We start from the raw sequence: 14985 nt of genomic DNA on the forward strand, positions 1-14985 counted from the left end.
CGGTTACTCTTGGTCCACAACAGTACGCATGCTGATGAGTTGTGAAGAGGCTTTTATTATTATTATTTTTATTTTTGCTAAAGCTGGTATTTCATACATCTGTGAAGAGGTTTTTGACGGATGAATTGTTGAAAGCAATCCCTTATTTTGCTGAATTTCCAAAACTACTGGAACTTATTAGGCTATTATTGTCAAGTTACTTGGAAAAACAAGATTTATTTGTGCTCTCAAATGGTCTGGACGTCTTCATTTTATAAGTGGATCGGTATTGTATGGGATACATTTTGTACCTTTTAAGGATAATTTTTTTTGATCTTTAAATTTGACTTGTCATATGCATTCAAGTATTTGTTTCTGGTGATAATGATTTGAAATGTGTAAGTGTGTATTTTCTTGCTTTCTTCCTTCCTTTTTTTTTTCTCCAGGTGTGCATCAATTTATATTATGGGTGCATTCATTTGAATTTGGGGTATAATGTCCAGTCAACTTAGAAATGGACCATTTTTGGAAGAAAAAAAGACATAAATATGGCCTATTTCACAGTGATTTATTCAGGTGGCCTTTTTTTAAAAAAATAAATCTTTCGAGTTGGTGAGCAGAGTTTATAGTTATTCAGCTGCAAGATCTTCTCTTTATTGATCTGCAAGATTTTACAGACATAAATCTGTAAGGTTTTATAACTATTCAGCTGTCTCTTTGAATGCCTATGCCAATTCTAACCCAATAGATTTTAAAGTTAAATTTGAAAGATGAGGCTCTAACATCAATGATCTGAGTTATTGAATATTATCTACTATTTCAAATTATTTAGAGTAATTTGGAGATGTCTGTTCTAAACATCAAGTGATCAAAAATAGATAAATTTAAGTAATACTGTATATCATGAGGTTCTCTTTCGATGCTTATGCTGAGAATCGGGTTCCAACCAATAGACCTCGGTTCTCTTTCAATGCTTATGCTGAGAACAAGGTTATTATTTTATATCGTGATTTATACAATATCTTTGGTAAATGCTAGCACACAAAATTGTGGTGATGATCCAAGAGAACAATATTTTGCTCTAATGTTCTCTGTTTTATCAAAAAAAAAAAATAAAGGAAAAGTGCTGAGGCTGAAATTAAAAACTTCCGATACGAAAATTCCCCAGTTAATAAGTGCAGGCTAGGTCCTGAGCTTCAGCCAAGAGAAATTTAAAAGCAAACGATAACTTTATATGAGGCCACAAAGTCTACATAATAGACAATGATACACCCAAAACCCTGTAAGGCGATTGTAGTACGTAGCCATTTGAATCTAAATTATTTCCTTACATCTAAGTTAAATTGATATCCTGCACAAGCTTTTGAAGGCCATCTCAAGAGCATGACATCTGAGTCCCATCCGAGAGGTGAAGCGTGCAGTCTTTGGGAGAATTGCAGCAGTTGCACCTTGATGGCAGTTTCTTATCGCCAGAAGATGTGCAGGTGACATACTCAACTTCAAGGCAATATTGAGGGCAGGCCATGGCTCCGGTGCTGCCTTGCAGCTCGGTGAACAAGACCATGCCTTTGAGCATCAAACACCAAGCATGTAAAGAAAATAAACTGATTAGTTTCTTGCCAGTCCATGCATAATGATAGACATACCCAGATATGAGAAGAGAGTAATACCAGAAAGTAGGAGAAGCATCATAACTGAGAGTTTAGTGCAGGCCATCTCTTCTAAGCTTGTTTTGAGACATGGAAGATGGAGGGCATTCTGGTATTTATAAGCCTGATATGAATTTATGTTCTTAGTCCTAACACTAACGGATGATTAATTTGCCATGTCTGTGGCACAAAAAGTTTGACAATTCATTGTGCAAATTCAATGGTGGATGGTGATGGCTAAGATAAAGCAACAAGTTCCCTCAATGAGATGAGTGGTGGATTTTTTCAAATCTGACTGTACTGTATATGATGTCATGATAGATTCTGGTATCATCTTTAGATTATCTTTAGAAAGCAAAATCAACATTTTCTTCATTCTTCTTTGACGGCAGCAGCTATAGTGGACTTTGGTGGAGGGTTGACTGCGTTCTGCATGCATGATTTCATGTTAGATTCCAATATCATGTCAGATTACTTTTAGAAAGCAAAATCAACCTTATCTTCATCTAGGGCAGTTTAGTTCATTTGAGAAACATTTTCCTTGAATGGAATTACAAAATTGATGCTTTAACATGTAATGCCTCATGTATTTGACATCTGATTGATCCGATGCAGTTTATATTTTGCATCTGATGTTTGCATGAGCTTGAAATCCATCATCCGGGCCCATAGTTGGCTCTACTTTCTCTCTCTGGCATGGGCATGTACTGCATAGGATACCCCTCGTTTGGATGAATACCTTCAGACTTTGGTGTAAATAATGTGGATTGTACTAGTTCTTATTCGAAATAGAGACCGTCTGCATTATTGCCGATCATTTTCAGTCTCCTTTGATGGCTAGAGATTATCATTATGACTTCAGCTATGGATTCAAACAACGAGTCATAGAAACTAATTTGTATGCATGTACCGCTTTATCAAGAAATAGATTTGATCTCTTATTCGGTTTTCAGCCCTGGCTCAACTGAAGCTTGTACTGTGCATATTTCTTCCCGGCCGTAGCCAGATAAAATTATTAGATGGACTAGGTGCACTACGGATCTAGGATGAAATGAATCTATCTAAGATGATTTCATTTTAGCTCTGTGATGGATCCGATCCACCTAATAATTTCTCCTATAGTAATGATGTTCATGGAATGTAACTATTATACGGCATAGTGGAGTGTATACTGGGTAACAATTATAGTTGCTGATAACTATGGTGAAGAAATGAAGAAAAGATTCAAGATGCTCGGAAAATGGAATAAAACTTCAGCGATACGATTTGCCATTGGGAGGAACAACCAGAAACAGAACATGTAGCAATCCAAGTAGCTTCATTAATAAAATAATTTATATTGCTTCTAACAGATAAGAAGGAAGCTATAACTTCTGCCACATTTGGATGCTCATTCCCCCCCACCATGAAGCAAACATTATTTAGATCAAATTGATGGAGCAACGGGACAAACCTGTTGAGAATTAAACTTGTTCCTATCCTTAATTTATTTATTGTTTTGATAATATATATGCCTCGAGTATTGAAAAGTTGTATTGGAATATGTATAGACTCCTAGAAGTACGAGGAGTCAGTCTAAAAAGTTGAAGAGTCATTATGTGGCTCATGAACTTAGTTCTAGGAACTTGGTTCTTGTCTTTAAGAAAGTTGTGTATGCATTTAGTCTAAATTTGTATGGAAATTGGTCTATAAATTTCCAGCTTTGTAACTTCCTATTACAACACTTGAATCAATGAAATCTGAGTCCATTATCAAGTAGTAACACCCTAACCTCATTTTCTCCATTGTTCATCAAGAATACACCCCTCTTGATTAGTTTTTTTGTGTTGGTTATCTTCAACAAATTGACCACCATATTGACTTTCATGGCATTACCCTTTGCTTCAAATGACTAAATTCCCTAGATGATAATCACACTCCTCTTTTTCGTGATGTTGATGCACCTCCCATGACGGAGGCCATTGATTCTGCTCAACGAGAATGATTAAGTTTTCTTGAAGAAGGATATGATCATCGGTTAGAGGAAGATTTATTTTATTTTTGTAATTTTTTTCCGTTCGGATAGATGGACGAATAGCCTATTTTGGTGCATGACTCGGCCAGGACGAAGGAGGGATGGCCCGTGAGTGTAAGTTTCGAGGTTCCGCATCCGTCTCAGGTTCCATTATCTCAGGGAAACATGATGGGATGGCTGGGACGTCTCTTGTCCCACCGAAACTTTAAACTCTAAGATCTTGCTGCATCCTTCGCGTGAAAAAAGGATTAACATTTCTTTGGATCACATATTTTAGACAATCAACTAACTCCATTATGCATAAATGCAGTTTTAAACAATCAATTTCAAGCACCATGCCAGAATTTTATGCTCACAAATCAATCTAATTTAACGAGATATTATGCCATGTTAGTCTTTCGAGTAATTTAATATAAACTATAATTTCATATGCACATAATTTTGAAATAAAAAGCAAAATACATAGTTACAAGTTTATTTCTGGCATCACTATGGAATAATCTTGGCTCCCCTGCCAATTAATAATGGTTTTCATAGTACATGGCCATATTTAGATCCTTTATTTAGATAAATGTTGCATATGTTATTGATATTTAATTAGCTTAAGCTTTTGAAGGCCACTTCAGCAAGATATTTGAGACCCATCCGATAGGTGGAGGGTACAATCTTCGGCAAGGTTGCAGCAGTTGCACTTGGGTGGCAGCTTCTCATTGCCAGAAGATGTGCAGGTCACGTAGTCGACGTCTTCATGGCAGAGTAGATTGCATGGCGCGGCGCCCATGCTGATTTGCACCTCCCAAAACAAGGCTATATGATTTTTGTGGCATCAAACAACAAAAAGGAAAAGCAATGAATGAGTTAGTTTCTAGGATTATAGTTAGTCCACACACATAAATACATATACTGCCAAGGGAAGGAACTAAATACCAGATAGCAGGAGAAGCATTACAACTGAGAGTTTAGTGCATGCCATGTCTTCTTCTGAGCTTCTACCAAGGTCTGGGAGATATATGGAGGTATGGTTGGCATTTATAGAGCAGGGCCTGAAATAATTCATGGTATTGTTTCTAATGTGAATGAATGATTTATCTTGCGTGAAGCATGAAACATCTGACGATTCGTCATGAAAATTTAGTGTAGGAGAGACATGGCTTAGAAAGAGGAGTGCATCTTGCGCAAGATTAGAATTTAATATTTTGATCTTATAGTTCTTTCATGAAAAAATTCAATATCATGTTAGACTATCTTTGGAAAGCAACAACAACAATAAAAAAAATCTTCTTCCTTCTCCAGCTGGAGCAGATATAGTGGACTTCTTTTTAAGGACTATGATCTTGATGCAGGTATTGACAGGATAAGTATATGTGACTTTTGAATTATCACTTTGACAATTTCATAGGAACTATCTTTATGGGTTCAAAATACTTCATCTTAATACTATATAGAAGCCTCAATTTTTTTTTCAATATTTTACAGTTTGAGTCCCATAATTTTCGAATCCTTAAAATACTTCTTTTTATAAAATATCTTCTTTGAAATTTATAGCATTCGCACTTTCCTAATATTAAAATATCTTTTTTCTAGAAACTTATCTTTAAAATTAATAAAAAACTTATCTTTCGATCTCCAAGTCTCATTGTTCCCCATGCACGCTGCTCTCCTTCCACTGTTCAACAGTCAATTCTTCCAAAATCTTTCTTTGAAATTTATAACATTCACACTTTCCTAATATTAAAATATATATTTTCTAGAAACTTATCTTTAAAATTAATGAAACACTTATCTTTCCATCTCGAAGTTCCATTGTTCCTCATGCACTATGCTCTCCTTAAGAATTCAACAGCCAATTCTTCCAAAATCTTAATAAAAACTGAACTGCTTGTCGAAGATGAACACCATTCTTAATTCATTGCCTAGGATCCTAGTTTCATCAAGCTCTTGCCTCTTCCATCAATGCTGCTAAAAAATTAGGTCTACATACAATTTTTTAATTTAATTTTGCTTAAGTCCTTATAAGTAACAATTGTTTTGCCTATGGTTGGATACTGGACTGGAAAATGTCAAATTGTCATTATTTCACGTTGTTGGTATTGTTGTTGTTGTTTGAACATTGTTTGAACAAGCATACACATGCACTTATCTTGTAACTAATATACTAAAAGCTTTCTATACTTTTGAAGTATCACATATGCAAGAGAGAAAAGTTTCTGTAACTTCCAACTCTAGTCATTTAAGCCATAAAGTAGATCTAATCGCCGATATCCCTAGTTTAGAAAACTTATTGAACAAAGCATGAAATCAAGCCCCTAGCTTCATTTTTCAAAAATTTTAGAGACAATTGTAGAGGGGAGATGAAAGTGTCAAACCCACCACTTGGTTGACATATGACACAGCTGCACATTCCATGAAGTCTAGCTCCAGAAAATATGCAAGGCATATTAAATGAATAAAAAATTTTACAGTATAATTCATTATTTTCAGGATAGAACAATTAACTCCAATATTATTAGATAATAAAAACAATCCAAATATAAATTTTTGACATCCAGTGATACCAGAAATATTTATTTTTTATTCTATCTCTCACTAGTGAATGCCAATTTAGTTGAGTGCTAAGTGTCCCATGCCTCTGGAAAAAAAAAAAAGAGAATATAGAAGTCATGACATATATATTTCAAAAATAATCAATATTCAGAATTTGAATCTACCAATCATTAGGCTTAATATATCAACCATATGCCATCAATAGCAATTTATCTCAATATTGATTCAAATAAGCCTCTTATAGGCATCCTCTAAAAAGGTTTGCCTTAGTAACTTTTTTGAGCTTGCTCAACCAGAATTTTTAATTATTTACAGTTTTGGACTAGCCACTGCCATGCTCCAGCCTATGATCCACAAATGATAGTACTATATTTCTTTCAGTAGCGAGACTATCAATAGTGTTGCGTTCCTATCCCTCATGAGGTTATCCATAGAGCTACACTTTTTCGAGATGAGACTATCCATAATGCCACGTTTCTACCCTTGATAAGGCTATCCACATTAATATGGCTGATCCAATACCCTCTTTTTATTAACCATTAGATCATGCCGAATTTGAATTATTTTAAGCAATTTCATACATAATGTTCGACAAAATAAAATATAATCATTCACAATTCATGCAAAAACCAAAGCAGATATAGTCATCATTGTGGAGTGATTGATTAAAACCCCGTTTGATTTTGATGAGCTCAAAGCATTTGAGTATATCGTGTGATTACTAATGAATTCAATTGAGTGTTTCAGTGAAAATCCTGCTCAAGTGTTTCTAGACATGGTTTACAGTATTTTGGATAAGTTAAGAAGTCTGCTGAACCAATGTCTGAGACTCGAGTCGACTCCCGAGTTTCACGAGTCGACTCCAAGCGTATCAAGGTCACTGGCACGAGCTCGAGTCGACTCCTAATCAGTATGAGTCGACTCCGACTGAAAACAGACAGAAGGATAGAAGAGCAGTCTTTCAGATCTGAGATTCGAGTCGACTCCAGTGGAACGCGAGTCGACTCCCAGCGGTGCACAAAGAAAAAGTCAGAGAGTGTTTTATGGACTCTGAGATTCGAGTCGACTCCAGTGGAACGCGAGTCGACTCCCAGCGGTACACAAAGAAAGAGTCAGAGAGTATTTTATGGACTCTGAGATTCGAGTCGACTCCAGTGGAACGCGAGTCGACTCCCACCGGTGCACAAAGAAAAAGTCAGAGAGTGTTTTATGGACTCTGAGATTCGAGTCGACTCCCGCATTACGCGAGTCGACTCCAAGATTGTGCGACCATCAACAGAGAAAACCATGTTACTGCCACTGAGATTCGAGTCGACTCCCAGACAGCTCGAGTCGACACCAAGACAAGCTTCACGTCAAAAGGCAGAAGACCAACTTTCGGAAACTGAGAGCCGAGTCGACTCCAAGGAAGTTCGAGTCGACTCCAAGACTGGATGAGCCAAAAGACAGAGAATCGGGAGTTCGGGCTCTGAGATTCGAGTCGACTCCCAGGACAGTCGAGTCGACTCGAGAGGGCAAAATTCAAATTTGTATCCACGGTCTACAGAGGAAAAGCCGACTCCAAAATTGCCAGGTCAGCGCCAGAAGTTGGCGAGTCGACTCCGGGCCAAGACGAGTCGACTCCCAGTCGTGACGGCAACTTTAATTCAAACTTGGAACAGTTGCCGAGTCGACTCCTGAAAAGCTTGAGTCGACTCCCGCTACAGCCGAGTCGACTCCTGATCGCGCGAGTCGACTCCAACCCACCAACGGTCACATTGTCAGGCTGCGCAGAGTGTGCAGAACGGCCAGAAAAAGTGGAGTAACGGCTAGTTTCCGTGGGGGTTGGCTTAAATAGCCACAGAAGACTGTAGCAAAATAGAGAACATACATTCCACTCCAAGCATTCAAGTCTTCAAGCTTTGCAAGTGCTCTTCAACGAGAAAAAGGGGAGATCAGCATTTACTGCGCCACCAACTTCTCCCCAGCATTCAAAGCTTCCTCCTCCTACATTCAAGTCGATCACTCATCCAAGAGGAGACCAGAGTCAAGAAGCCATTCCTCTACTTAAGCTTAAAAGCGTTTGAGGGCTTCTAAACTCATCCTTGAATATATTGTTTCATACCTGCTTTTGAGAAGCTTATTTTCTGTTTTCTTTCTACTACGTGTATTTACTTGGTTCAATCGGGGGATTGAATCAAGGGGATAAAGGTTAGTTGGTGAGCCAGTTTTAAAACCAACGTGTGAAAGGGTTTGATTGTGAGCCCGGGAAAACAATCGGGGTTGGTTCTAGTCGGTGAGCCTGGGAAAACCGACCGAGTTCGTTGTTAGCTCGTAAAACAACAAGTTTGGTTGTGAGCTTGCAAAACAACCGGCTGTAATCCAAGGGGGTTATAGTGTATTCCCAAGAGAAACTTGGGGAGTGGACGTAGGAGCAAGGGATAGCTCCGAACCACTATAAAACCTGTGTTTGTGATTGATTGTCTCTTCCTCTTCTCATTTCATATTGCTCACAGCACATAGTAATTAATTAAATGACTTGGCATAGTTTTTAATTAATCATCCATAACGTTTTAAATTATCCAAATTGTTTTAAAACCCAATTCACCCCCCCCTCTTGGGTTGTCTATCTGGGCAACAGGTGGTATCAGAGCCAAAAACTCTTCCACTCAAGAGTTAAAAGATCAAAATGACAACCCCATTTGGATCTTCTCACATTGAGGGTCAGTCCACCCAAAGACCCCCTTTCTTCAATGGATCCGACTACTCATACTGGAAGGCTAGGATGAAAATATTCATCCAAGCCCAAGACTATGAGATGTGGACCATTGTTGTAAATGGCCCATACATCCCATCCATATATATAGATGGTGTCAAGGTACCCAAACTAGAAACGGATTGGGATGAACATGACATGAGGAAGGCACAATTAAACTCTAAAGCAATGAATGTCTTCTATTGTGCCTTAGACCGTAATGAATTCAATAGGATTTCAACTTGTAATTCAGCAAAAGAAATTTGGGACAGACTTGAAGTGACCCATGAGGGCACGAATCAAGTCAAGGAATCCAAAATAAACATCTTGGTTCATAAATATGAACTATTTAAAATGGATTCAAATGAAACTATCACATCCATGTTCACTAGGTTTACTGATATTGTCAATGGCCTAAAAAGCCTTGGCAAGAACTATACTAACAGTGAGCTTGTCAGGAAAATCCTTCGATGTCTACCGAGGTTGTGGGAAGCTAAAGTGACAGCGATCCAAGAAGCTAAAGACTTGAACAAGCTTCCACTTGAGGAGCTCCTTGGATCCCTGATGACTCACGAACTCACCATGAAACAACACGAGGAAGAGTCTTCCCATAAGAAAAAGGTAATAGCTTTAAAATCTACTTCTTCTAACAAGGACTTATCTTGCAGCAGCAGCAGTGAAGAAGAAGAAGATGAGGAAGATGGTGGTGAGGCTCTTCTTGTGCGCAAATTCAAGAAATTCATCAACCACAAGAAGTCCTATCATCAAAGGAGAGGGCCCTCAAATTTCTACCGGAAGGACAAAGGTAAGGAAAGAGAAAACGAGGGGATTGGATGTTACGAGTGCAAGAAGCCGGGTCACATAAGAGCTGAATGCCCCTTACTGAAGAAGGGGAGTAAGTACAAGAAGAAGAAAGCTCTTGTCACTACACTATCCGACTCCGACTCATCATCCTCCTCTTCTGACGAGGAACAAGAAGAAAAGGCCAATTTCTGCTTCATGGCCAACGAAGACGAGGTAACTTCCGATACGCATCCTGATTTTTCTTTTGATGAACTTTATGATGCGTTCAATGAATTAATGATTGAGTATAAGAATATAAATGTTAAAAACAGAGAACTAAAAGTAACTAATCAAACTTATATTCATAAGCATGATTCATTAATTAAGGATAAAGATAATCTTACCAAAGAAAATCTAGAACTTAAGACAAGCAATCAACTTTTAATTAAGAAGACTAACACCTTAACTAAAGATAATGAAAAACTAACTAAGGAACTTTCAAACCATAAACAAGTCTTAAACAAGGATCTAACAAAAGAACTAAATGATTTAAAAACAGAAAATCAAACATTAACTAAAGAACTTAACAAATACAAACCCTTAGTTGAAAAATTTACATATAGTTCAGAAAAGTTAAACATGATACTAAATAGTCAACGTGCAGTATTTAATAAAGCAGGCTTAGGGTACAAACCAAGGAATAAGCAAAAACTTCTTAGTAATTTCTTTGTTAAAGCTGGGGAAACAAAAACTAAGAAAATCACCTGTTTCTGTTGTGGAAATATAGGACATAAAGCAAATACATGTGACTATAGGAAAAGGAAAACTAAAAGAAAAATTAAAAGGGTATGGGTTCCAAAAGGAACCAACTTGACTAACCATGAAGGACCCAAGAAAACTTGGGTACCTAAGATGACATGATTTGCTTGTGTAGGAGTGTCTTGCAGCCAAGGTCAACAAAAATTGCTGGTATTTGGATAGTGGCTGCTCAAGGCACATGACGGGTGATAAAGACCAATTTTTCACCCTTGAAGCTAAGAAGGGAGGTGTTGTGACGTTTGGAGACAACAACCAAGGTCACATCATTGGCATTGGTAAAGTTCAAATCACCCCTTCTACTTTTATAGATAATGTTAGATATGTTGATGGTCTTAAACATAACTTGTTAAGCATTAGTCAATTATGTGATAAAGGATATGATGTTATGTTTAAACCATCACTATGTATTGTAACAAATCCTAATGATAATAGTTTGGTCTTTAAAGGGATTAGACGTGGAAATGTATATGTTGTAGACCTAGAAGATCTTGCAAAACATAACCAATGTCTAGTTGTAAATGAAACCAAAGAAAATGATGCTAGTTGGTTATGGCACCGTAAGTTAGGTCATGCAAGCATGGACACAATAACTAAACTAGTTAAAAGAGACTCCGTGATAGGTTTGCCAAAATTAAAATTTGAAAAGAACAAAATCTGTGAAGCATGTCAATTTGGCAAACAATCTAGGAATTCTTTTAAATCCATAAAATGTGTCTCTACCTCTAGGCCTCTAGAATTATTACATATGGACTTATTTGGTCCTACTAGAACAACAAGCCTAGGTGGAAATAAATATGGTCTAGTTATAGTAGATGATTACTCTAGGTACACATGGGTCATGTTTCTAGCGCATAAGGATCAAGCATTTTCTATGTTTAAGAAGTTCCACAAGGAAGTAACAAATGCTAGAGAATCCTCAGTTATAGCTATTAGAAGTGACCATGGTACCGAATTCGAAAATCAATTATTTGATGAATTCTGTAGCAAAAAGGGGATAACCCATAATTTCTCAGCACCTAGGACACCACAGCAAAATGGAGTTGTTGAAAGGAAAAATAGAACACTAGAGGAAATGGCTAGAACGATGTTATGTGAAAGTAACCTCCCTAAGTATTTTTGGGGAGAAGCCATTAATACTTCTTGCCATATATTAAATAGAGTTCTATTAAGACCCATCATAAAGAAAACACCATATGAACTGTGGAAAAACAGAAAACCAAAGGTTAACTATTTTCATGTTTTTGGATGTAGGTGTTTTGTACATAATAATGGGAAAGATAATCTAGGGAAATTTGACCCTAAATCTGATGAAGGAATATTCCTAGGTTATTCTACAACTAGTAAAGCCTATAGAATCTTTAATAAAAGAACTCTAGTTATAGAAGAATCCATACATGTTGTTTTTGATGACTCTAGTGACATCTCATCTAGTAAGAAGGTTAATTTTGATGATGATATTGAAATACTTGAAGAAAAGATAGATGAGATGGGATTACGAGATGATAATCAAAAGTTGATTGAAGGAGAATCATCAAACCAAGAGCCTATAGTGGATCATGGGCTAACTAAAGCTTGGAGGTATGCTCACGGGCATCCTAAGGAACTAATTCTAGATGATCCATCACAACCGGTTAGGACTAGAGCATCCCTTAGGAATATGAATAATCATCTAGCCTTTGTTTCACACTTTGAGCCCAAACATATAGAAGAAGCCGAAAATGATGTAAATTGGATAAATGCAATGCAAGAAGAACTAAACCAATTTACTAGAAACAAAGTGTGGGATCTAGTAGAGAGACCTTCTGAATATCCAATTATTGGTACAAAATGGATATATAAAAATAAGCTAGATGAAAATGGAATTGTTATACGGAATAAGGCTAGACTAGTAGCAAAGGGTTATAATCAAGAAGAAGGTATAGACTTTGATGAAACCTTTGCTCCCGTAGCTAGACTTGAGGCTATTAGACTATTATTAGCATATGCATGCTCTAAAGATTTCAAACTATTTCAAATGGATGTAAAGAGTGCATTTTTAAATGGGTATATTAATGAGGAGGTGTATGTAGAACAACCTCCTGGTTTCGAAAATCATCAATACCCTAATCATGTGTATAAACTAAACAAAGCACTTTATGGGTTAAAACAAGCACCTAGAGCATGGTATGAGAGACTTAGTAAATTCCTATTAGAACATGAATTCTCTAGGGGAAATGTAGACACAACATTATTTCTGAAAAGACAAAATAAGGATATGTTGTTAGTACAGATTTATGTTGATGATATCATTTTCGGTGCCACTAACAATCGCCTCTGCGAAGAATTTGCTGATTTGATGCAGAGTGAGTTTGAAATGAGCATGATGGGAGAACTGAACTACTTCCTCGGGCTTCAAATCAAACAATCTGAAGAAGGCATCTTCATCAATCAAGTAAAATATATCAAGGAGATGCTCAAGAAGTTTGATATGGAGGGAAACAAATCAATCAGCACCCCCATGAGCTCATCATGTAAGTTAGACCAAGATGAATCAGGTAAATCCGTCGATCAAAAACTTTATAGAGGTATGATAGGTTCTTTACTGTATCTTACTGCAAGTAGACCTGATATTATGTTTAGTGTGTGCATGTGTGCTAGATATCAGGCTAATCCTAAAGAATCACACCTAGCTGCAGTTAAAAGAATCTTTAAATACTTAATAGGAACTAAGAACATAGGACTGTGGTACTCTAAAGAATCTAGCCTAAACTTAATAGGGTACACAGATTCAGACTTCGCTGGATGTAAACTTGATAGAAAAAGTACCAGCGGGTCTTGTCAATTTCTAGGAGAAAACCTAATCTCATGGTTTAGCAAGAAACAAAACTCGGTTGCATTATCCACTGCAGAAGCTGAATATGTTGCAGCCGGGAGTTGTTGTGCTCAAATCTTATGGATTAAACAACAATTAGAAGATTATGGCATTAAACAAGATGAAATCCCCATTAATTGTGATAACACAAGTGCCATAAATCTAACTAAAAATCCAATTCAACACTCAAGAACTAAACACATTGAGATAAGACATCACTTCATAAGAGATCATGTATTGAATGGTGATGTGTCACTCCACTTTGTGTGTACTGATAATCAATTAGCAGATATTTTCACAAAACCCCTAAGTGAAGAGAGATTTAGTGTGCTTAGAAGGGGATTAGGAGTGATTGATCCATCCTAGTGGGAGTTACCACTAGATTAATTGATTTTGATGATGAGAATGAGGTTAAAAGAGAGTTTCTATTCAATGATCATCATATCAGTCCTTAATTAGGTGATTTTCCCTCATTTGGCGCGATTATAGCAAGACTTTTAAGTGCGTGCCAAGGTTAGAGACGACTCGAGTAAGTTTCAGAGCCGGCTCCTAAGGGGGAGTCGACTCGCGCATTTGCGGGAGTCGACTCGCAAAGCTGGCAGCAAAAGGGGAGTCGACTCGCGCATATTCTGGAGTCGACTCGAGGTCGAGTCGACTCGCGACTCAGGGGAGTCGACTCGCAGTCGGGATCCGACTTTTTAACCCTAGGTTTGTCGTTTCGCAAACACTTTTCCTCAAGCCGCCACTGTTCACAAAGCCCTAGAGCCGACTCCTAGGTCATCCCCGATCGTCTCCAAGCCTTTTTCCCGTCGATTCTTCGCCGGACATTGAGTTTCCATCCGTTCCTAGGTCATTTCCGGTCCGTCCCGAGCTTCCTCTGTCCGTCCTTCATCGTCCTCAAGGTATTTTTATTCCCGTTTAGGTCAAGATGCCTCGTAAGGCCGTCGTTAGGAAGAGGTCCCGTCCCGCGGCCGTTCCCGAGCGGCGCTCCAAGGCGCGGCATGATCCCGCGAGGCAACCACCTCCGGATCGTTCCCCGCCTAGGGAGGTTCATGTTAGGCCATTGGCCGGGAAGGCCGTCTCCACCGGGAGGTATGTCGATTTTGACTTCCTCTCCCGGGAAGGGTTCACCATAGGCGATAGGCTTAGAGCCCAGGGTCTAGAGTACTTCCTCACCTTGGACCTTCCCACCTATCCTGGCCTAGTTCAAGAGTTCTATAGTACCGTCCATCGGGGAGATGGAGGTATTGAGGGCACGGTATTAGGTGTCCCATTACGTGTCACGGAGGATCTCGTTGCCCATATCCTCCACCTCCCACTGGTAGGGGTAGCTCCTGCACATCCTGAGGATAGATTTGAGGCCCTTACGATCGTCTTAGGGCAGCCACCTCAGTCCCCCCTAGATGAGGTATCTGCTAGCTCACTTCCTATTGAAGTGAGAATCCTCTTGAGCATTCTATCCAGGTCCATCTTCCCTAAGACAGGAAGATTTGATTTTGTGAATGAGAGGGACCTAGCTATTATGTCTTACATTCTTCAGGACACCCCGGTCAACTTCCCCAAGCTGATTTATAGGTATATGTGTGAGCCTTTAGATAGACCTAGGCTCTCC

At 38.2% G+C, this 14985-nt stretch overlaps 1 protein-coding gene across 1 annotated transcript; it reads right to left on the reverse strand.

Moving 5' to 3' along the window:
• Window positions 1-1189: 1189 nt before the first annotated feature.
• Window positions 1190-1805, reverse strand: LOC148700608 (uncharacterized). Its single transcript, XM_089926086.1, has 2 exons — window positions 1650-1805; window positions 1190-1545 (listed from the first exon to the last, which is right to left on the reverse strand). The coding sequence occupies exons 1-2, from the start codon at window positions 1693-1695 to the stop codon at window positions 1355-1357; spliced, it is 237 nt and encodes a 78-aa protein (XP_089782212.1). The 5' UTR covers window positions 1696-1805; the 3' UTR covers window positions 1190-1354.
• Window positions 1806-14985: the final 13180 nt, after the last annotated feature.

This window comes from Phoenix dactylifera, chromosome 11, assembly GCF_051530095.1.
Source record: "Phoenix dactylifera cultivar Ajwa chromosome 11, Ajwa_hap1_PhDact_Kaust_v1.1, whole genome shotgun sequence".
Lineage (NCBI taxonomy): Eukaryota > Viridiplantae > Streptophyta > Magnoliopsida > Arecales > Arecaceae > Phoenix > Phoenix dactylifera.